A 23,472-nucleotide genomic window follows, 5' to 3' on the forward strand; every position below is an offset into this window, starting at 1 on the left:
CCCCACCCCTCAGGCCTTCTGGCGGTCGGGAAGTCGGGAGCCGCTGGGGTTCCGGACAGGCGGAGAGGAAGGGAAGGGCCAGGCTGGCCCCAGCCCCGCCTCCATCCCCAGGGGCCTCGGCCGGGGTTGGAGGGGGACGCCAGCCCTTCCCACTTCCTGTCCAGCCGGTCGTCCCCTCCCCCAGCTTCCTCTCCCGCGGGGCCCCCCGGAGCCAGGGGCCGGCGTAGAGGAGGGGCCTGCGCTGCGAGGTAGTGGGGGTGCGGCCGCCAAGCTTCTGTAGGGCATCGAGCCCCGGACGCCACCGGCGGACGTGGGCGTCAAGGGCACCCTCATCGTAATACCCGCTCCCACCACCGCTCTCCAGTGCCTACTTCCAGCGAGACACAGAGAAAGTGTGGCTCACCCAAGTCACACAGCGTATTGGTGACAACTGTGACACCCAGGCCCTGCCACCCCAGGCACCCCCTATTTATCTCCCAATGCTCCATGGCTCCCCAGGATTCTGTGTCCTGCGCAGGTCCCTCGCCCTCTCTGAGCCACGGTTCCTTGAGTCATTGTGCGTCTCCAACCTCCCCACAAACATTTACTGAGCGTCTGTTGTGTGCAGGGCTCTGGGGACCCAGGCAGGACGCGTTGCTACTGCTTGTGGAGCAGATTCTGAAGGGGAAGGCTGACCGTCAAAAGCTGGCGAGTCAGTAGGATAATTTCAGGGAGTACCACATTCTGGGCCGAGGGAGGGGTTCCCGGTGGAGAGGACCAAGCGACGGCCGAGTGGGCCCAGCTCCCGGAGCAGGGTGGAAGCGAGGGGAGAGAAGGAGGGAGACGGAGGCGCGAGCTGCGAAGGGGGAGGCGCGGCCGGCTGGAGCGACAAGCGCGGTTCTCATGGCAACGGGGACGGTTCTCCAAACACAGCTTCGGTGCCGGCGGAAAAGTCCGAGAAGAGCGAGCTCTGGGCCCCACGCGGCGTCAGGGAAGCTGAGCCGCAAGCACATCCGAACCGGGCGCACGCCCTGCAAAAGCCGAACCCACAAAAGAGCCCCCCCCCCCCGCACTCATACAAGGGAGGGGCATGGGGGGGAGGAAAGTTTTGTTTTGTTTTTTTTTAATAAGGGGTGGGGGTGGATCTGAAAGATCTGAAAGCAAAATGTTCAGACTGCAATCACAGAAGTGCAAAGGCCCTGAGGTGGGTGCATGCTTAAGGTGTTGGACGCAGAGCGAGGAGGGCAGTGTGGCTGAAGCAGGGGGAAGAGGACCCGGATCACTCCCGAGGGGATCGGCTGAGATTTGTTCCAAGAGCAATAGGGAGCCACCGGAAGGTGTGTAGCCGTGAGGGGCAGGATCTGCAACAGGATTTTAAGAAGTACCACGGGGTTCCTGGGTAGATTGGGATGGCATGGAGGATGCAGGAGGTTGCCCTAGGAAGAGGCCCAGATAGACAGGGGCTCTGGGCCATGGCAGACCTGGGATTTGATTAAGGGGCCCCGGCGGGGATGCAAGCAGAGTAGGCTAAGGGTCTAGGCTGGATCCCAGACCAGCGATCCCTCCACCAGCTCCCGATCGCCCCCGTGTGGCTTCGCGGACCCTGCAGCCTTGAGCCGATTCTCTGCCTCTTTTGGGATTACCACCGGTTTGGGGGCGGTGCCTGGGGGAGCCTGAAGCTGGCTGTGCTTGTAGGGCTGGGGGGTTGCCTAGAGGGGAGGCTGTCCCTCCCCACTCCCTTCCAGTCCTTCCATTCTTCATACCCACCCTTCACAGGCCCACCTCATGGCCTTTGCCCTAGCTGTTCCTGCTGCCTGGAGGGCAGTTTGGCTCCTGGCCTGGCCTATTCTAGTTCCTTCTTCTCCCCCCATCCTCTCCCTCCTTCCCCTCTTTCTCCTCCCGTCCCTTCTTCTTGCCTTCCTTGGCCATCTCCCCTAGATTACGGATTCTTCCCTGGCCTTGGTTGGATTTGTCACTGTTAACGATAAAATGATGCATCAGATAATCTGCGGGCAGCCTCCGCCTTCCACTGGATCTGGCCTCCCTGCGGACACGGCCCTGGCGGCCGGTGAATATGTTGCAGGAGTCGCTCGGAAGTCTGGTTTGCGTTTTCCTGATGATGGGTTTTCCTCTCCACTGGAGATGGAAGCAGCGCCCCCCCCCCACCCCGCCCCATTAAAGTGGCAGGCGTTGGGCGGGGCCAGGATCCGGAGGGCGGCTCCCGCAGCCCCGCCCCAGCCGTGCGTGGGAGGCGGGCCACAGCTGGGAGCAGGGTCTGGGCCAGGAGATGTTTCCTCTCAGAAGCTGTAATTATGGGTAATTTTCTAACTGCAACACAAAAATTAAAACCCAAACAACACGGGAGGGGAGAAGCCACAGCAGCCGGTGAGCGCTAGAGCAGGGATGGGAGTCCCCGCCGACACCTGGCGGGAGGAGCAAGGCCCCCAACCCAGGAGTGTTGGGAGGAGGGGGCAAAGGCTCGCTCAGATGTGCTAGGCTCCTTGAAGAGGCAGCAACCGCTTGGAGTTTCAGTTTCCTTTACTCCAAGACCGATCGCCTGGAGGCAGAAGTCCCCGGATGGAGGATGATCCTGGGTTTGAATTCTGGCTGTGCAGGTCCGCTTGTGAGTCTTTGGGCAGGAAGCGACTGAACCCCCAAGCTTGCAGAGCTGCCAGGAACTCTAGGCGAGAGAAGGGATCCAGGAGGACTGGGAAGAGGAGCCTCAACCAAACCCACAGCACCTGTGTCCATTCTCCACAAGGCTTAGCCTGAGCCAGTACACTGCCCTACTTTCTGTGGACTCCCGTGCCCACAAATTAAGCCCCTGCCCCTCCTCCCTGCACTTGAATTCCAGAGCCAAACCAGTCATTAGAAATTGGTGTGCTCAGGGCGCCTGGGTGGCTCAGTTGGTTAAGCGACTGTCTTCGGCTCAGGTCATGATCGCGGAGTCCCGGGATCGAGTCCCACGTGGGGCTCCCTGCTCAGCGGGGAGTCTGCTTCTGCCTCTGACCCTCCCCCCTCTCATGCTCTCTATCTCATTCTCTCTCTCAAATAAATAAATAAAATCTTTAAAAAAAAAAAAAAGAAAGAAAGAAATTGGTGTGCTCAGCTCGGGATTAGATCATCCCTGGAAAACCCACCCAGCAACCTCATTGGAGAGGCAGCCTATCTTCTTCCCATGTTAGAGAATGGGGAAACTGAACCCCAAGAGGTACTGAGGGAGTCACATAGGTGACCCAGTGGCAGCACTTCACCCACTGGCGTGCCTGCCCTGTCTGGGGTCTGGGATACTCACTCTGGGAAATTGGAGGCATTTTGTGGAAAACTCAGGCCTGGGGGGGGGGGGCGGGGAGGGGGGAGGAGCAGGGAGGAGAGTAATGAAGGAGGGGAGAGCCTGTAGCAGCTACAGAGAGAGTTTTGCAGGTAAAACCGAGGCTTAGCACAGGGAAGCAACTTGCCTGAAGACACACAGCAGAGAGTGGAGGACCAGGTCCCACTTTGGGGTGCACTGGCAACACCCCTCCCTTAGCTTTCCTCTCCAGAGCTCCGGTCTCTTCCTGTGGCAGAGGAAAGAGTTTCCATGACACCCTAAGGTCCCACTCTCTTTCTGGACCGTAAAGGGGAAGGGTCTTTTCTTTCCCATTTGGGAGTCCCTCAGCTTAATAACAACATGGGGGAATGGATGCTTGCTAAGCACCAGAAATTGGGTACTTTTTGTCCATGATCCTGTTGTATGCATCCAGCTCATCCCCACCCCAGGGCCTTTGCAAGGGTGTTCTCCCTGCCTGGGACACCTTCCCCCCCAGCCGTTCCCCATGGCCTGCTTCTCTTCATCCTACAGACCTCAGCTCCAGCAATGTCCTCTCAGAGAGGCCCTCCAACCTGGGTCACGTTGGATTTTCCTGAAAATCTTGTTTTTGCACATTGATTTTCCATGTCCTCAGTAATCCGTGAGGTCCATGAGGGCAGGGAATTTGAATGTTTTGTTCAGTGCTTAGAGCAATGCTTGGCACACAGCAGGAGTAATGAATTAAAAATTACCACTGTCCCCTCTGTGCTGGGATCCAAGGCCTCTAGTATCCCCAGGGGTCTCAGCCTGACTGTGACACAAACTCTCATTACCATCCTCCCATCATTACCATCCTCCCTATAGCCAGGGTGGAATCTGGAGGTCGGAAGAGCCAGGGACCAATTTTCTGTCTCTACCAAGGCCACCAGGACTTGCAATCCTGAGTATGGCCACACGAGGACAGCAGAGACTCGCAGCACCAACTCCTGAGGGTCCCCGCAGGCTTCGCCCTGGTGCCCCTTTGGAACAGCTCTTGAGACCTCAAAGTTTCAGGCTTGGAATGTTGTTAGCTTCTCTTGACCTTGCCCATGCCCCCAGGTCAGCTTCCAAATATATACTTACATTTTTATGTGTTGAATTATTTCATAGCAAGAAAGGAGAAAAATACAAAAAAAACCTTCCCAGTTCCCTACCACCCCAAAAAACTTCCCGTTTTGAACTCTGACCTGAACATCTTTTGTTTCCCCTTTTTTTTCTGCATTTTTTTCCCTCCAGAAATCTTCTTTGATTAACCTTTCAAAACTGTGAACCACCCCGTCTTGCTTTCCAAATCCCCCTACACTCTGTTTAACTTTTTCTCCATTGAACTATTATTTCCTAACCACTTTTAAATGTGGTAATTTATGGTTCATCGCGCCCTCCCCACTGGAATATCAGCTCCTCAAGGGCACGAGTTTTGCTGCATTCAGTAGGCGCTCAGTAAATATTTGAGGAAGGAATGAAATCTTACCAAAAATAAACAAAGCCTAACAAATAAAACAAAATACCTTCCTTAGCCCACAGCCACAGGTAATCACTATCATGAACTCAAGTCCAAATCCATGTATCCAGGAGTGACATAGAGATTCACTGCGCGTCTTGGAATGGTTCTTTGGAACCTCCCAGGTAGATGCAGACAAATGCATCTTGTGTTTGAGCACAGTATACCCTAATGGTCAACCACACAGTTTCTGTGGTTGACCCTCAGTTGCTGTTGCGCCTTGGGCAAGCTACTCAAACACACCATGCCTTAGTTTCCCTGTCTGTAAAATGGGGGAGGGGTCTTATCAGTTCCAATGAACTGGTAATGACAGTTCCTATCTCAAGGGGTTATCGTGAAGATTACATCTCTCTTTTTTAAGTTTATTTTTTATTTATTTTTAAAAATCTCTACACCCAATGTGGGGCTTGAACTCACAACCCCGAGATCAAGAGTTGCATGCTCCTGGGCACCTCGGTAGCTCAGTTGATTGATTATGCGGTGGGCTCTTGATTTTGGCTCAGGTCATGATCTCAGCGTCCTGGGGATGGAGTTCCACGTTGGACTCCGTGCTCAGAGTGAACTCTGGAAGTGGGCATCAGGATTCTCTCTCTCCCTCTGTGCCTCCCCTCACTTGCTCCTGGGCTCTCTCTTTCAAAAAAAAAAAAATAGTTGCATGCTCTACCCACTGAGCCAGCCAGGTGTCCCAATCACTCCACCTATCTTAATTTGGGGTCCCTGAGAAGCAGGCCCTAAGAACAGATTTGGGGAACTTCACTGTTTGGGAGGGTGTTCCCGGAAGCCCCTGGTCCGGGCCGCGAGCACAGAGAAGGAGCCCTGCAGGGGGCGCCAACCAGCAGGCTCCCAGGAGCCGGTTTCCCAGGGGGCCCTCGGGGCGACAGCCCGGAGCCCGCCTCGGAGATACCGGAGGTGGCGGGGAGCTGAGGCATTTCTGATCAGCTCGCCTTCCGTCTTGTGGTTGAGGGCCGTCCCCAGGAGAGCCCTGTGGGCCAGCAGGGTGGCCTCCCACTGCCGGAGCAGCCCTCGGCTAAGCAGCGAGCAGGTGGACGGTGCTCGCTGACCGCAGCCGCCTCGGTGCCACGTTTGGTTTGCTCCCCCACCGCCGACAAGAGCGTTCAGTGGCTTCTCAAATTTTACTATAACCGGCGTGGCCACGTGACCTCAAACAGGCTCTTTCCGCATCATTAAAAATCCAGCTTTAACCTTATGAATTCGATTTTGGTGCATCGATGGGCCCTCATGTACCACTCCCCTTCCTCCATGGGACACTCAGCCTGCGTCCTAAGTCGCCTGTGTCCCCCCGTGCCAGGCACACGCTCACGTTCACATCTGCTTCTCGGCCCTTGCCACCCCACAGGGTGGTTTTCACTGTCTGTCTTTTAGGGGGGAGGAGGCGGAGGCGGAGAGAGATTAAGGCACTGGCCCTGGGTCACACGGCCCTGAAGTGGCCAAGCCGACCTCAGTCGTTGTTTGCTGGATGCATGCCTGATCTGCGGTTGCCCTGTCTGTCCACAGTTGGCCCCTGAGTCAGTTCTGCTGCTCCAGCCCAGCCCTGGGTTCTCACACCTGCCCCAGGTCCTGCCCTGCTGGCTCCAGAGCCCCTCAGACACCTTAAGATCCCCCGGCCTCTAGATAGCCTCAGCTGCTGGGTTGGGCCTCCTGGGTGGCCTCCGCCCTCCCTCAGGTGAGACAGGCCCCTAAGGGGGCAGCACCCTGAGGGATGTGGGGGGAAGGAAGTCTGGCATTCAAAGGCTGCACTTGGAACAAATGGGAATGGAAATGGCAGGACAGGGGCTGGGGCCAGAGGTTTGGGGGCCTGGCCCCAGGGAGCACAGGGCTCGAGAGAAGGGCAGATTTGGGACAAGTGTGAGAGCCCAGGAGCTGGATGGGAGGTGGATGGGGGGGAGGGGAAACCCTTGATCCCACTTCAGCTCCCCAGTCTCAGGCATACTGGGGGCAGGGCCCAGGCTGAGGCCTCCGCCGGCACAGGTGGCTACATGGGGGTCAGAGGGTGTGAGGCATATATGGCTAAATTGAGGGGGCCACAGATTGGTGGCCCTGAGTCTGGGTTGTCCCAGGGAAACTCTGTATATATCTCTACCTTTGTCTTTGTGGGAGATCGCTGTGTTTTCCTGGCTATTTTGGAGGGGTCTCTGAAGGTCTCTATAGGTCTCTGAGTACCCTGGGGTCTTGGGGATTCTGAGCTGTTCCAGGTATCTCTGGGGATTTCTGAAGGTCTTTAGGTGTCCCTAAGGACCTCTGGAAGTCTCTGTGCTGAGAGACTGGCCCTGCCTGGCATTGAGGCTTGTTTCAGACCCAGGCTCTGGGCATGTCAGGAGGGGAGGAGGTGGAGTATGGAGGTGTGCCCTCTGGAAGATTCCGGTCCCCCTCAGGCAGTGGAGCCCAGAGCTGCCCTGCTTCCCATAGCCTGGTCACCACCTGCTGGGGCAACAGCAACACGGCCCAGACCCCAGGTCCCCCAGGCCCCAGGCCCATCAGACCCCTGGCATGCTCCAGAACCCAGGACCTCCCCACATGCCAGGAATTTCTAGACCCCCAAGCCCCGGGACCTAGGCCTCCCAAACTCCAGACCCCACTAAATGGTCTAGACTGCAGGTCCCACAGGTCCCCCGACCCACCTCCAGACCCCACTATCCCAGGCCCCAAGCCTGCCTCCCTCCGCCCCAAACACACACACTTCCTCATTTCCTCCTGTTGTAAGAGGGCTTCGTGCTGGACGCTGCCGACTCCTCCCAGGGTGTGGGGCATGGGGGACATCCACCCACACCTGGGCCTGAGGCCAGCTGCCCCTCTTATGCCGAAGGCCCGTCTTTATGTGTGCTTGTTGGCTGAGGCCCATGTTTTCACTGAAAAACATACGTGGGGAGGTTCTCCCTTCCATCTGCCTGATGCTAAGAGGTATCCGTGAATTTTCGTTTTTCATGTTTCATCCAAAATTTCTTTAGCCAATTGAAATCTAGGAGTTTATTTTTTGGCCTTTTTTTTTTTTTTTTTTTTTTAGATTTTATTTATCTGAGAGAAAGAAAGAGCACAGAGGGAGAGTGAGAGGAAGAAGCAGATTGACCCGGGCTCAATCCCAGGACCCTGGAATCGTGACCTGAGCTGAGGGCAGGTGCTTAACCGACTGAGCCACCCAGGCGCCCCTAAATAAATAAAATCTTAGGGGCGCCTGGGTGGCTCAGTCGGTTAAGCGACTGCCTTCGGTTCAGGTCATGATCCTGGAGTCCTGGGATCGAGTCCCGCATCGGGCTCCCTGCTCGGTGAGGAGCCTGCTTCTCCCTCTAACCCTCCCCCATCTCATGTACTCTCTCTCTCTCTCATTCTCGCTCTCTCAAATAAATAAATAAATCTTAAAAAAAAAAAAAGAGTTGCCACCTTCCCTGCTTGCTTCTCGATTTTTATTTTCCTCTGCTTCTTCCACCCGTCTCATATTTTCCTGGTAGATCCCGCACGTCGCTGGTCTCTCCAACTGCTACAAGAAGCCCATGAGGACAGGGATTTTGTCTGTTTTGTTCAGGGCCGTATGCACAGCTCCTAGACCAGTGCCCGGCACACCGTAGGCGCTTTATAAAGCTTTGTGGAAAAAGATGAATGAGTCTTTCCTTATTGGTTCACAGAGCTCTATCATTTTGTTTTTATGACTCTGAGCCACTCCCCACCCCCCCAGGATGGATGAGCTGTTATTCATCTAACCAACCCTTTAGGTTGCTTCCTTTTTTCCACCCTGTATAACAACGCTGCAGTGAATCATCTCTTAGCTCTGCCATCTTTTTGCCTTCCCTCTTTTTTTAAATGGTTCAAAACACACTTAACATAAAATTCACCATTTTAGTCATTTTATAGTGAACAAGTCAGGGGTTTTTTTTTTAGTACATTTCTAGTGTTTTGTTTTTTTTTTAAAGATTTTATTTTATTTATTTGAGACAGAGAGAATGAGAGAGAGAGAGCACATGAGAGGGGGGAGGGCCAGAGGCAGAAGCAGGCTCCCTGCCGAGCAGGGAGCCCGATGCGGGACTCGATCCAGGGACTCCAGGATCATGACCTGAGCCGAAGGCAGTCGCTTAACCAACTGAGCCACCCAGGCGCCCATTTCTAGTGTTTTGCAAGGACCACCAACATCTAGTTCCAGAACATTTCCATTGTCCCAAATGGAAACCCCGTCCCCATGAGCAGGCCTTCCCCCTCAGCCCCCCACCCCCAGCCCCTGGCAACCACCAGTCTGCTTTCTGTCTCCATGGATTTGCCTGTTCTGGATGTTTCCTATCTAATGGAATCACAGGCTACGTGGTCTTTTGTGTCTGGCTTCTCTCACTCAGCATCATGTTTTCAAAGTTCATCCATGATGTAGCGTGTGTGAGGGCTTCGTTCCTTTTTATGGCTGAGGAACATCGCGCTGTATGGATGCACCGCATTTTGTTTATCCACTCACGAGTTAGTTCACGCCCCTGCTGCCCTTCTCATTTTGTAAATGTGAATTATGCAGGAGCAGCCCAGAAGTGGGCTGCTGGGTCAGCAAGCCCAAGAGTTTGTTACTCTGGTGTCCTGTGTCAGTGGGCCTTCCCCTGGGACAGCACCACAGTGTCCCCACAGCCCCGCGAGCACCGGACATGATCACACTTTTGAAGGGTTTTTTTTAAAGATTTTTTTTTTAAGATTTTATTTATTTATTTGAGAGAGAGAATGAGATAGAGAGCATGAGGGGGGGAGAGTCAGAGAGAGAGGTAGACTCCCTGCTGAGCAGGGAGCCCGACGTGGGACTCGATCCCGAGACTCCAGGATCATGACCTGAGCCGAAGGCAGTCGCTTAACCAACTGAGCCACCCAGGCGCCCCTTTTTAAAAGATTTTATTTATTTATTCATGAGAGAGAGAGAGAGGCAGAGGGAGAAGCGGGCTCCCAAGGAGCAGGGAGCCCGATGCGGGACTCGATCCCAGGACCCTGGGATCATGACCTGAGCCGAAGGCAGACACTTAACCATCTGAGCCACCCAGGCGCCCCACACTTTTGAAGTTTTACCAGTCTGATAGGGGAAAACAGAGATAGGGGAAACGGTACCTCAGAGTTGTGATTTGCAATTTTTCTGTGAGGAGGGAGTACCTTTGGGTGTGTTGAAGCAACGACTTGCACCTTTCTATAAAGTCTCAGTTCAAAACCTTTGTTCAATTCCTCTGAGTTCCTAGATGGAAAGGGGCAGAGTTTGAGGAGAGGGGAAAGCATGGGCGAGTGAATTTCAGCTTCCCACAGTCAAGGAGAAGGCTCTTAGGGGCGCCTGGCTGGCTCAGTCGGTTAAGCGGCTGCTTTCGGCTCAGGTCATGATCCCAGGGTCTTGGGATGGAGCCCCACATCGGGCTCCCTGCTCGGCAGAGGGCCTGCTTCTTCCTCTCCTTCTGCCTGCCGCTCTGCCTACTTGTGCTCGCTCTCTATCTCTCTGTCAAATAAATAAATAAAAATCTTTAAAAAAAAAAAAAAAGGAGAGGGCTCTTAGCATTTATCCCATTTTACAGATGTGGAAACTGAGACACAGAGTGGTTAAAGTTGCACCGTGAGTCAGTGTCCGGAATGGATTTGAGCCTGGTCTGCCTGATGCCAGGACCCCGGTGAGGCTGAGACACTCCCCTAGCCCTTAATCTCCTCCTTAACCTACTTTTGTTACTACCCTTTGGGTCTGACTCAAGCCCCCCTCCTCCTCTGGAACTCTGGCCTCCTCCCCAGGTTCCCCATCTCCAGACACCAGGCTCACTCTGGAGGAATCTTTCAACACAGTACCCCTCCACTGCTCACACATATTCCTTGGCTCCCCATGGCCCTGGGAATAATGTCCCACTCCTCAGCCTGGTGTCTGAAGCCAGGACTGCTCACCCCGTGCCCACACCACCAGTTTCTCCTCTCAGCCTGTCCACTCCAACCACTCCACTCCTAAACACACTGTCCCAGTCAGCCATGCTTTCTCAAGCTGCAGGGCATCTGCTCCTATTGTGACTTCTGCCTGAAATCTGCCACGCATTTGTTTCTGCCAGCTACTGTGACTCATCCTCCAAGCCCCAGACTCAACGTCTCCTTCCCCAGGGAACCCTCCTCACAGCCCCTTCCAGCATGGAGGCATCGCTGTACCAGAGCAGGAGCTCTGAGTCTGTGGGGAAGGCTAGCAGGTTGGAGAGTCAAAGGCAGGCTTTAGGAATCCTTGGCAAAACCCTACTCATGTGTGGAAGGCCCAAGTCTAATGCTTCCTCCTCCAGGAAGCCTTCCAAGATTCTGTCCCTCTCTCTGACCTGACCTGACTCCACTGGACTGGGTCTGTCTGTGTCCAGCTCTGTCCTCTCCGAAGACTGGGTGCTTCACCAGAACCTGGCCATACTGAGGCCTTTTGGAAGTTCAGCATGGGTGATTGTTGAATGAACAAGTGAACACATGGGTTGGGCGTCAACCGAGCTGACACCAGGAAGGGAGTTGATGAGGTAGCAGTCGGTCAGTTAGGGTATTAATGGGGGACATGTAGTCACTGGGTTCCAGCAAAAGAGAAGCAGGTCGCCCCTCCCCCTCCCGTGGGACTCCCGGGCCTGAGGCCTTGCAGGGGGGCGGGTCTCTGTGTCTTTATTCTTCCCCTCAGCATTGCACCCGGACACCAGTTCCTCTTCCCGAGTCGCTGGGTGCAGATCCTGAGGAGCGCCCCGGACCACAGCGGATCCGCGGAGGGTGCTGACTACTTCGGCCCCCACGTCCAGGTGAGCCACCACGCAGCCCCTCCCGCGCCAGAACCTTCCACCCCGCCGAGGCAAAAGCGTGGCGGTGGGACCAGAAAGGTAGGACGGAGGCGCTAGAACTTGGGTCCGGGCAGGAGCCTCAAGCCAGACTGGAGGGGGTTCCTTAGAGCAGCCCCATCCGACCCCAGCCCAAGACTCCCAGCACCCCGCAGTTCTGCGAGAAACAATTAGCGGCGCCCGGGGCAGGCCGTTTCCGGGGCAACCGCTTATTTTGCATATGGTCCCATCTTGGCCAATGAGGGCGCCTGAAATATTCGTGGTGGGGGTGGGTGGACGGTGGGGTTGGGGGGGGAATGGGCGACTTAACCCGAAGGGGCTCCACTGGGAGAAGGGGAGGGGCCGACTGGGCCGGGTCTCCTCCTCGCCTTCCAGGACCGTCAGGCACCGGGATTACTCAGGTACCCAATCCCCAGAGGGGGAGGCTGAGGCCAGAAGCCAGAGCCCTCCAGAGGGGCGGCAAGCGAGGGCCTGCGCTTTACCATTTCAGAAGCAGCCTGGGCCACTCTGAGATGATGATGATGATGATGATGATGATGATGATGATGATGATGATGATGATACAACACAAGCAGTGAGGGTGAGGTGATCACAGGCTAAAGTCGGGGCTTGGATTCTGGTGTCTCTGCCCAGGTTGCTTGAATGGGGGGCTCCCTGGCGTGGATGCTGTTGTTGCCGCTGCTGCAGGATCCAGGCAGCCAAGTCTTTTCCTGCAACGTGTCCTCCGGGATCGTGGACTGGAACACAAAGTTCACAGCCATATGCCTGAATTTCAGTGGCCAAGGCCTCCTCCGACTGCCCCAGAACCAGTCTCTGCAGGCCGGGAACCTGCGCTACCTTAACCTGTCTGGGAATCGTCTTCAAAAGCTACCACTGCTCTTCTTTGAACTCCTGGGAAAGCTGGAGGACCTAGATGTGACAAACAACCCACTGACCTGCGTGGACAGGGAGCTGGCCATGAGCTGTAAACTTGACCTGAAGGCTGACTGCAACTGTGTCCTAAAACCCTGGCACCTGGTCCGACAGGACAACTGCTCCGGCCAGCCACCTCTCAAGTGCCGAGACCCAGATACTGGTGTCTGGCGCAATGTCTCCGCCTTCCTGGAGGCTGGCTGCTCCCCTGGCCTGTCCTTGATGACCATCGGGGCCCTGGTGGCCAGTGGCAGCCTGATCCTGGGGCTCACCATTGCTGGCCTAGTGCTGGCCTGGAGACTCCGGGGACGCCGGAGGGTCGGTAACCGGGACCTGGACAAAACAGGGGCTGCCCAGGATGGTTCTCCGTCTGGCTCCGGCAAGCAGCCGAGATACAGTAGCCGGGGCCTCAGCTCTAAGCCCCCAGCGGCTGCCATGCCCAGACCCTCCACCCCCGACTATGAGAATGTGTTCGTGGGCCAGCCAGCTGCCGGGCACCAGTGGGCCGAACATGGGTGAGTGATTCACGCCTGCCTGCAAGACTCTGGAGCCAGATGGCCGGGTTTCTAATCCCTGCACCACCTCTCGTAGGCTGTGTGATCTTGGGCCAGTCGATTTACCTCAGGGCCTCTGTTTTCTCATCTGTAAAATGGAGATAACAGCCCCTACCTCGTAGAGTTGGGGTAAGAATTAAGTGAGTTCCTGTATATGAGACAAATTTCCTCCTTCGTGACCTGCAAACTGAGTTTCTGGTGGCCAAGGATGGGGAGAGAGGAAGCAAGTGTTCCAGGCAGAATAGGGGCTTTGCAGAAGTAGTCGGTGGCCTGGTTCAGATCCTGTGTGACCCAGGGCTATCTCTGAGCCTCTGTTTCAGTCTCTGTAAGATGGGGACAGCTCCCCTTTCCACATGTCCCTTTGACACATGAGATGTTCAGAAAACTGTGTCCTTCTCTCCCCGACAAAGCCCTGACACCTCTAGATTTGGCTGGACTTAGATGGATGGGTTCAACTTTTCCAGGTTGGATGAGGGAATGAAAGGAATTGGAGGGGGCAGCCCCAGCAGGGGCAAAGGCCTAGAGGTGGGAGAGAATGGAGAATCTTCTGTGAATTGGTTTGAGAAGGCAAGACATCAGAGCTGAGGCTGGAGGTGGCTGGGAGAATCCAAGCAGGAATGGAACAGGGTCATGGATCGGTGTGGGCAGGGGAATCCACAAAGTGGGGAGGCTGGTGGGAAGCTGTGGGTGAGAAATGAGAGAATATGCAAAGCAGATGCAAATAGGGCTCCAAAGCAGAAGTGGCCTGCAGGAGGGGGTTGCAGGCATTCGACTCCCTAAGGCAGCTTGTGCTGTGAGGCTCGCCTCGGTCTCGCTGTCACCAAAGCCTCAGGATCAGTCTCCACCAGAAACATTGTTTCGAATGCGATCTGTCATTCCCACCCTACATTTCACTTGTACAAACGGAGGCTCTGGGAGGCAGGGGAGTGACTTGCCCAAGGTCACACAGTGAGTCTGAAAGCAGAGTCTGACTCCCAGTCCTGTCTATCCCTAGACAAGCATTTATGTGTTTGGAGTGATTCATTCTAAAGCATGAATAACTGATGGACACCACTTGCTCAAACCAGAGTAGGGTTAGAATGTTCCAGAGGCAGGAGAGTTCTTCGGGGGGGGGGGAGTGAGGGGGGGGCTTGCCCACCATACATAGCTAGACATCGCTGAGAAGCTATCTCCTCCCAGACCAGTTCTATGGATGCAGAAACTGAGACTCAGAAATTTATTTCTGTATTGAGGCCACAAAGTCTGTTGCTTCAGAGAATCTAGTAAAAACATTTCCCAGCTGAAAGGGCACTGGTTTGGCTCTGGCCACTTGTGTCCATGTGGCTAGTGCCACTAGAACTTCTGATTTTTCAAGAGGAAACTGAAAAAATTAGTCTAGATTTAAAATTTAAAAAAAAAATTGAAGTCTAGACTTTAATGTAAAAAATGAGCAATTACCTCAACTTTAAGGAAGAAAACAATTTGACCATGGGCTTGAGGTCCTTGGACAGAAGCGTTACAATGCGAAATCCATGGAATCTTCCCTGAATCCCTGGCCCCCACCTCCTTTCCTCAGAGAAAGTTGGGCGGCTGGGAGAACACGGCCCTGTGCCTCAGTTTCCTCGTATGTAAACACTAGGAGGGGACGCAGGCGCTCACAACTTTCCTTGCCTCTCCAAGCTGACGTGCCTACCCCCTGAGTGCTCCCTCCCCTCTCGTCTCTCTGTCTCCACAGGGCTCACCCATCAGAGGACAGCGACTTCTACATGACCTACGAGGGCCCCGACCATGCCTCCCAGCCTGTCTACTGCAACCTGCGGTCGATGCACCAGACCCCACTTGACGAAGAGGAGTACGTGATCCCCGGGTGCTGAGCCTTTGATGCCCTGAACTCCAGCCTGCTGCCTTCTACTTACTTGGGGCATTCTGGCTCTTCCCTGGCCTCAGTCTTCCCACCTGAGGAATGGGGACAAGGAAGGACCATCCCTGGGGCCCTGGGAGGCTCTTCAGCTCCCTCTCCAGCCCCCGCTCTGCTTCTCAGCTCCCTCAGCTGCTGCAAGGGGGAAGAGGAGAGGCCCTGACATGGGGACAGGAGGGTCAGTTTGTGAACGCTGTCATCACCCTCCCGTCGGTGTGCAGGCGGTGCTTAATAAACGCTGCTGGCTCCAGGGCAAGTGGGTTCCTTGAGGTGGGGATTCCCTAAGCTCCCCAGACCAGATTCTCTGAGACTCCCAAATTGTTCCCCACTCTGTCACTCTCAGGCCCTGTTCCCAGGCACTTGGTACCCAGGCTCAGCCCCCAGGGCAGCCCACACTAGCCCCAGAGGGATCATTATAACTTATGAATGGGACTGTGCCCCTCCCCTGCTCACACACCCTCCGTGGCTCCCCATTGCCCCCCAGGACTTCAGCCTGGCGGTTGAGGCCTGCGTGGTTCTGCCCTACCGCCCTCACTATCACTATCCTCTCCCATCCTTCTGTCTTTCTGGTCTAGGCCTCCTCACCACCCAGCCCACCTCGCTCCTGAAGTTTTCATTTGCCCGTGCCACTCCTTTTGCCCAGAAAGCCATCCCCTTCCACTTTTTCTCACTCTTAAATATCTTTTTTTTTTTTTTTAAGATTTTATTTATTTATTCATGAGAGACAGAGGCAGAGGGAGAAGCAGGCTCCCCATGGAGCAGAAAGCCCTATGCGGGACTCTATCCCGGGACCCTGGGATCATGACCTGAGCCGAAGGCAGACGCCTAACCGACTGAGCCACCCAGGCATCCCACACTCTTAAACATCTTAATACAGGTGCAGAACTCTGGTCTGAGTGTCAGGAGGCATGGGTCCAAGTCCTGACTCTGCAGTTAACGGGCCCTCAGTTCCCCCATCTGTACAACAAGGCAATTAGACAGTCTCTGCAGCTGTTTTAGCTTCAATATGCTGAGATGTATTTACTTGTCCTTCAAGGCCAGGTTCAATGCCACTCCACTGAGAAGCCTTTCTCGGTTCCTCCTCAGGCCGAGTTAATAACTCCCAGAGCTCCGTGTATTTCAAGAGTTTTTTCAGACTCATGCCTCAGCTGGGTTTCTTTCTTTCTTTTTTTTTTTTTTTAAGATTTTATTTATTTAAATTTGACAGAGAGAGACAGCGAGAGAGGGAACACAAGCAGGGGGAGTGGGAGAGGGAGAAGCAGACCTCCTGCTGAGCATGGAGCCTGATGCAGGGCTCGATCCCAGGACCCTAGGATCATGACCTGAGCCAAAGGCAGACGCTTAACAACTGAGCCATCCAGGCGCCGCTCAGCTGGGTTTCCTATCAGCTGCTCCCAGCCTGGATCCTGCCAACCCTCCAATCTAGGGGAGAGAGCTGGATACAGACACCCTCAGTCCTGAGAGGTCAAGCCTGGGCTGGAGGGAGGGATGGGGCCAAGGGCTCCAGAGGGAGATGAATGAAAGAGTTTGGAAAAGGCTGCTCATAAGAAGGGAATCTGGAGTGGGTTTTGAAGGATGTGTGTTTGAGAAGCAGAGAGGACATGCATACTGGGTGGGGGGACCGGCCCGGTAAGCAGCAACTAGAGGTATGGAAAGGCACACGGGCATAATAATGTTCAGCAAAGGCAACAGCTGATATTTGGGGAGATGCTCATATGGCATCTGTTAGCTTTGGGGGACCCTGGGATTGAGCTTAACTTTGATGCTCTCTTGGGTTCCCCAACACTTGGGAATGATCTGGGGTGGGAGAGGGCACCTATAAAGGTCTTTAGCTTCCTTGAACCTCTGCATCCCCACCCTAGACACTGTTCAAATGCCCACCCCTGCCCCCTGATCATCTGTCTTCCTCGCCTCCAGCATAAATCAGATCCCAGCCCTCTCCAGCTCCCCCGCCTTCATATCTACCCATGGCTCTTCAAACACACCCACACCCCTCACCACCACCGATGAGATTTGGTGGATTCTGGCCCCCACCCACCTCTCTGACCCCACCTTCAACAGTTTTGCAGCTGAACACTGAGCTTGTTCCTACCTCAGGGCCTTTGCACCTGCTGTTCTGACTTCCTCAAATGCCCATTCCCCAACTCTCCCCCGAGTCCTGTTCTTCCTCCAGGTTTCAGTTCAGATGCCATCTCCTCAGGGAGGCCCCCTCCCCCAACCGTCTAAATCACCTCTGCCTCCACTCATTAATGCACTCCCTGGGTTGACTCCACAGCACAATTCATACTGCAGTCCACCACTTTCTTATTATGTATCTTTGTACTCATTTGTCTTCCTCACTTGACTGAGCTTAGATGGGGTGCTTTTGCCTGTCTTGTTCCTTCTTTTTTTTTAATTAAGATTTTATTTATTTATTTGACAGAGAGAGATAGTGAGAGCAGAACACAAGCAGGGGGAGTGGGAGACGGAGAAGCAGGCTTCCCGCCCAGCAGGGAGCCCGATGTGAGACTCGATCCCAGAACCCTGGGATCATGACCTGAGCCGAAGGCAGACGCTTAACGACTGAGCCACCCAGGCACCCCGTCTTGTTCCTTCTGTGTCCTGAGTGCCCAATCAAGGCCTGGCACAAAGCGGGCATTTACTGAATACATTCATGGGCACCTACAATCATTCAAGTCTGCCTCTGGGTGGCAGCATTCACAGGGGACACACCTCACTCACTGCTGGAAGTAGGTACTCTGTCCCCCAGGCCCCTGTAACATTTCCCTTTGGAGATTCTCAGGGTGAACAGGCAGGTGGGTGTGGGAAGGGGGGACCTGGCACATCTCAGGGATTCCAAGATCCTAAGTAGGAAGACTATATAACATGGGAGATGCCATATGCACAAAAATGTTCTTCACAACGTATTTATTTCCTCCTGTTTTTTTTTTTTTCTTTTTTCTTTTTTAACTGGCTGCTTGGAGTTTACTTTCTACTTGGTGCAAGGCACACAATTATAGGGTATCAGGGAGGCATGCATGTGGTGTGGATAGTAAAGAGTGGGGTTCTCTCAACTTCCTTTTTGGTGTTTTGATATAAGAAAACCCAACTGCTTCTGCTTGCTGCAGCCTGCCTAGTCTAGGGGGAGGGGAAGGGAGGAGAGGGAAAGGGCTCTGATGAGCCTAGCGCCTCCCGAGGCCTGGTGACTGGGGGTGGCCACAGGACTGGGGCGGGGTGTTGGCTTTGCCAGGCTGGCCACCGAGCTGCTTCCTCACAGCTTCCAGAGCCAAGTCATAGGTGATCCGGCCGCTGGAGGCCTGGAGAGATCCTGAGGGTTCTGGGGACTCCCAACACTGTAGTCATGAACAGGAGAGTGGACTTCCTGAAAAAGAAGCTTGCCCACCAGTGACCCGGGTTAGCCTTGGGGAGACCCGGGGTGGTGAGCGATGGCTTCCCCAAGATACTCTGCACTTCTGCAGGAGCTGTTACTGGAAATGGAACCCAGACGGTGCCGGTAATGGCCATGTGTGGTCTGGAGCGAGCGGATGGAGGGGATGGCTGCCATGCTGTTGCTTGTGGGCTGGTGGAAACCAAGCGCAGGCAGAGCCCCAGAACTCCCAGTCGCCTTAGCTGCACAGGGCGTGGCCCTCCTGGCCCTTGGAGGGAGGTGCCCCCAAAAGAAGTGATGGGACTCTTCTAGGTCGGGGGCAACATCACACACAATACACTTGGCTACAGATGGACATGACTCTAGGCTGCCTGTGTTTGGAAAGGTGACTCCAATGCAAGGAGTCTGCACGGCGGTGATAGAGACAGGGCCATATAACTACAGAAACAGGAATACTGAGAGATGAGATATGGAGGGAGACTGCCACCCAGAAACAGACACAAGGAGACAGAGAAGCTGAGACAGAGAGAAGGATTGTCCTTGAGGTGCATCGGTGTCATGAGCATCATCCAATTGCCTGACATGCCAGACGCTCCACCACGCATTCCCTGAACGGTTCCACTCACCCTGATACCAGGTCCCCTGCGAGAACTGAGGCCAAGGAGGGGAAGGTTCTTCCCAGGGTCACACAGCTTCATCCTGGACACCACGGGGCTCCGGTCAGACAACTTCATTTTTATTACCACAGTTTAAATAAGTGCACACCGTCAGACCAGCCCTCCCTAGCCCTCCAGTCCCCAGGGAGATCATCCCAATAAATAAATAATAAATACAAACTTATAAATACAGAGGTTTGAGCGGGACGGGGTAGACAGCAGTGGTGGGAATCGGGCATCTCAGGTCCCACAAGCCCATTCGACAGGCAAGGATCTCTGATCACGAGCCGTAAGTGAAAGACTAGGACCGCTCATACGCAGTGGCAGTCCTTGGCCACGAGGTCATCGAAGGGCGTAAGCGACACGCGACCCTCACTGTCTTGGTGCATGAGCACCACCGGCTCATAGCTGGCGGGCACGCAGCACGGTGCAGGCGCGGCGTCGGGGTTCAGGCCGTGCAGGCGCGCCTGCATCTGCGCGTGCGTGTTAGCCGATCGGAACTGACTTGGGCACGCGCCAATACACATGCGCACGTCTAGCTCGCGAGGCGCCACCACCCAGTTGGCCCAACCCAAGTCCTCGAGCGACGCGCGCAGGCTTTGCAGGCGGCAGCAGCGCCCCTCCCCGAGGGGGCAACCGTCCCCGGCGTGCGCATGCGCGTTGCGGCGCCCCCTGGCCGCGCGTGGCCGCCAGTGCAGCTCAAGCTGGGGACGTGCAGAAGGCAACGTCGCTCCCAACCGGTCCCACGGAGGCAACAGTCGCAGGCGTAGTGTGGGCGCCCGGGAACCTCCAAGGCCGAGTTGACGCTGCAGCGGCCGAGTCACGTCCCACGAGCTCGGCTCCGTCGGGGACAGCTTGAGCAGCGCCCGATGCAGGCGGGAGGATACGGGGAGCCCCTCAGTCAGGTCGGCCCGGGCGATGCGCAGGTGCAGGTGGCCGCCCGGCCCAAGTCTCACTGAGGAAAAGAGGAAAACAGTCAACCACATGCCTACTGTGCTACTGTGCGCCAGGTGCCGAGAGCCCGTTTCCTCCCACGCGCCAAGCTGCATCGCACCTCAGGGCCTTTGCACAAGTTGCTTCCTCTTCCAAGCACACTATTCCCCTGAATCTCAGCATGGCAGGCTACGTATCCCTCCACCCTGCCTAAAATAGGCACTGCCCTATTTTATTTTATTTCATTGCGTATCATTTCATCTTCCCTACTGAATCCCCTCACCAGGGATTTCTGTCTGCTTTGTCACCACCATGTCTGGCATACAGTAGGTGCTTAGTAAATACTCGCTGGAATTAGGGCGCCTGAGTGGCTCAGTCGGTTAAGCCTCTGCCTTCTGCTCAGGTCATGTTGCCAGGGTCCTGGGATCCAACCCCATGTCGGGCTCCCTGCCCAGCCGGGAGTCTGCTTCTCCATCTCCCTCTGCCCCTCCCCACCTCTGCTTGTGCTCTCTCTCTCTCTCAAATAAATAAAATCTTAAAAAAAAAAACAAAAAACTTGCAGGAATTAATGTATACCTGATATTTAGAGGGACTAAAATCCAAACACTGGTTCTCCCTCCTGTGGCAGTCAAAAACATTTCATTAAAGGCCTACTAAGTGCTGGGGCTAGCTACTGTGTTTTCAACTCTCTGGGTCTTGGTTTCCATATCTGAGAAATGAAGGGTATCTGGATCCTCAGGATTCTCAGATCCCTAGGCTGGTACAGGTGTTGGAGATACTGTGGGGACTAGGGTTTGAGGGCCCTGGACACCGGTCACTAGGCTCAGAGAGGACAAGAGGATTATCTGGAGTCTCACAGCTCTAGTAGGATTAGAGCGAGATAGTAGCGCTCCCTCCTGGCCTGACACTCTTCCCCAACCCCTCCCAGTTCCCAGCATAGCCCAGATCTCCTCCTGCCCTCTCTTCCCCCTAGATCCTCTGTGGATGGGCGAGAAAATATCTCCTCGCTCCCTAAGGCACATGCCACGTGCGACTTCAGCAGTGCCGTGTCAAGGGATTGTGTCAGATTTGGAACCAGTACGGGTACATTCCACCTATCGCTAGGCTGCGCTCCTCTCATCCGCTGCGCCTGCTCCTCCTGTCTGCTCCGCCTGATCCCCGCTCTCCGGCATCCTTTCTCCTGGATTGCGCGCCCTCCCCCATACATCCAAGGACAAGGACCCCCCACCCACCCACTCCCTGCCACCTGACTTTGTCTCTGGGAATTCCAGGCTCTGTGAGTTTTCAAAAGAATCCCTAGCTTCTCTGAGCCTCAGTTTCCCCATCTGCGATCTGTAACATCTCACTTTGGCCAAGCCTCACCTTGTCTCGGCATAAACCGGGCCACCAGCTCCCCCATCAGCCCCAAGGGGAGATGTTCTTGTCCGATTCACAGACGGGGAAACTGAGGCTCAGGGACAGTCCTGGGCCCCTATGACTCAGAACCACTGGTTAAATGATGGTAGCTGCCCAGGGGACAGAGGTCTCTTAGATTTCACTCACGCTTTGGAGTGAGTATCCGGACTTGAGCTGCACGGACGAGGTCAGGGTTTGAATCAGACCAGCTTTGGTTCAACCTCAGCCTGGTCTGCAGGTGCTCGTAGCGTTTCCGAAACTCCTGGACTCTGGAGACATCCGTGCTGGAGTGCGCGTCTGAGGGTCCCGAAAAGACCGGGAGGTGCTCCTGGGCCAGAGACAGGGCGCCTCCCGAAGGCAGCCACGAGAACGTCAGCAGCATCAGCAGCATAGGAGAGCCGCGTGGTGGTGTCAGTCCTTGTCCAGGCATGCCAGTGCTAGCTGAGCTCTGAACTGAGACACCGGACGCTGCTGGACTGGCCTTTATAATCCCCGGACTTTGTCCGCCCCCGCCTGCCTAGTCCCTTCCGCCCTGGGTGCAGAGTAAACACTCCAGGGACCATAGTTGGCTGAGTCTTGGGCTGCTTTTCAGGGGGAGGCCCTTATGGGGGGGGGGTTCTCCTGGAGAAGCGGGGGTACCCACCCCCTAGAAGCCTCTCTGAGTCTCAGTATCCTCTTCTATGAGATGGGGACTTCCTCCGAGCTTGGTGGACTGGTGGGAAGAATGCTTTTGTCAAAGAAGACTTATTAGCCACCAGCTATGTGCTAAATTCCACAGCAGCACCTTAGGTGGTGGCCTTCTCCCTCATGGGATTCTCTCTCTCTCTTCCCGGTTAGGGCCAAAGGCTAAAGATGTTGAAAAACAAAGGAAGCAGAGGAGAAAGGGCCAGAAAGGGCCAGAAAGTACAACCTCAGGCAAGTCAGTCCTCTCCATCCCATCTCTGTTTCTTCATCTGGAAAATGAGAACTGGAGAGAAGTTCAAATGAGATAAAAAGGATAGGGCCAGATGCATAGAACTGGGTGTGTTTGCAGGCACTCATCAGTATCTGTGGGGAAACTCCTACTCGTTCCTCAAAACCCTACTCAAAAAGCCCCTCCTCCAGAAAGCCTTCTCTGACACTCAGCTGGGTGCTCCCAACCCCTATCCTCTCCTCCAGCCCAGCCTTGACCTCCCAGCACTGAGACTATCTGTGCTTGGCTCTGTCTTCCCCAGAGTGGAGGTCCTCTGAAGACTTAGATGGAGATGAAACTACTCTGGGACACAGTCCCTTGGCTGGGCCCAGAACAGAGATGGCAGGGAATCAGAGTGCTGGGGTTTAGGTCAGGGAGGGCTGGTGTCAGGTCCAGCCACCAGATGGTGGAGGGGCAAGGGGTGCCCCAGAAAGACCCAGGTCTTCCCCTCAGCCCCTTCTCTATGGCTCAGGCCCCCTGGCCCCAGCCCCTGTGCCTGCTTCTAGCTTCCTGGCCAGAGAGAAGATGGGCAGCTGTGTGAGGCAGATGGAAGGGATATGTAAAGTGGGATAGAGTGTGTGCAGGTGAGAGGCATAAGGACGTGCTGGGGGGCGGCACAGCAAGTCTCCCCTGGAGGAACAGGGTCAGACCTCCCCACACCCAGCATGCACCCACTGGGGAGACTCGGGCCCCCCTGAGTCTCAGTCTCAGCTTCTAGGCGTGAGATTATCACCCAGCTATGGGTCCAAATCTCCCCCCACACACACCCTGTGATGCTCCAGGCATTCAAGTGCTTAGTAAACACACTGGTTCCTGCCACTGTCACTTCCATCCTGACAGGGGCTGTTGGGAAAATGGGCCTCTTGCTTCACCAGCTTGGCACACACAGTAAGTGCTCAGTAACAAGGGTTAGAGCAGAGGCCAGGTCCCGAAGGCGAGCCAGAATGCTGAGTAATCCAGACTGGTAGGGACAGGGCAGCGAGGGCCACCAGTGCCTAGATCTGACCTAACCTGGGGCTGAATGGGGCAAAGGGGGTGTTGTCCTACTAGGCATCCCTGCAAGATCAATGATGGCGAGATGCCAACATTCACTAGCCTCCGTTACTGAATAAGTGAATCAAACCAAGAGGGGGCAAGGAGGTGCGTAAGTTTGTAGGGGGGCGACTCCATACCGGAGACCTCACATACATCCAGCTCCTGGCTGGCCATCTGTTTTCCT

The 23,472-nt window shown here is 55.1% G+C and overlaps 2 protein-coding genes across 3 annotated transcripts; one reads left to right on the forward strand and one right to left on the reverse strand.

Annotated features, from left to right (window-relative positions):
* Positions 1-10,487: 10,487 nt before the first annotated feature.
* Positions 10,488-15,200, forward strand: LRRC25 (leucine rich repeat containing 25). Of its 2 annotated transcripts, none has more exons than XM_045863838.3 (3): positions 10,488-11,629; positions 12,221-13,014; positions 14,768-15,200. In XM_045863838.3, the coding sequence occupies exons 2-3, from the start codon at positions 12,230-12,232 to the stop codon at positions 14,904-14,906; spliced, it is 924 nt and encodes a 307-aa protein (XP_045719794.1). In that variant the 5' UTR covers positions 10,488-11,629; positions 12,221-12,229; the 3' UTR covers positions 14,907-15,200. The 2 variants fall into 2 exon arrangements, with proteins under 2 accessions (XP_045719794.1, XP_045719795.1); XM_045863839.3 differs by having other exon boundaries at positions 10,490-11,551.
* A 3,834-nt stretch (positions 15,201-19,034) lies between these two features.
* GDF15 (growth differentiation factor 15) lies at positions 19,035-21,900 on the reverse strand. Its single transcript, XM_045863842.2, has 2 exons — positions 21,449-21,900; positions 19,035-19,928 (listed from the first exon to the last, which is right to left on the reverse strand). The coding sequence occupies exons 1-2, from the start codon at positions 21,729-21,731 to the stop codon at positions 19,285-19,287; spliced, it is 927 nt and encodes a 308-aa protein (XP_045719798.1). The 5' UTR covers positions 21,732-21,900; the 3' UTR covers positions 19,035-19,284.
* Between the last annotated feature and the right edge of the window lie 1,572 nt (positions 21,901-23,472).

The sequence above is a fragment of the Mirounga angustirostris genome, unplaced genomic scaffold (assembly GCF_029215605.1).
Source record: "Mirounga angustirostris isolate CCGP_5_RB_7025 unplaced genomic scaffold, mMirAng1.0.hap1 SCAF_1, whole genome shotgun sequence".
NCBI classification, from domain to species: domain Eukaryota; kingdom Metazoa; phylum Chordata; class Mammalia; order Carnivora; family Phocidae; genus Mirounga; species Mirounga angustirostris.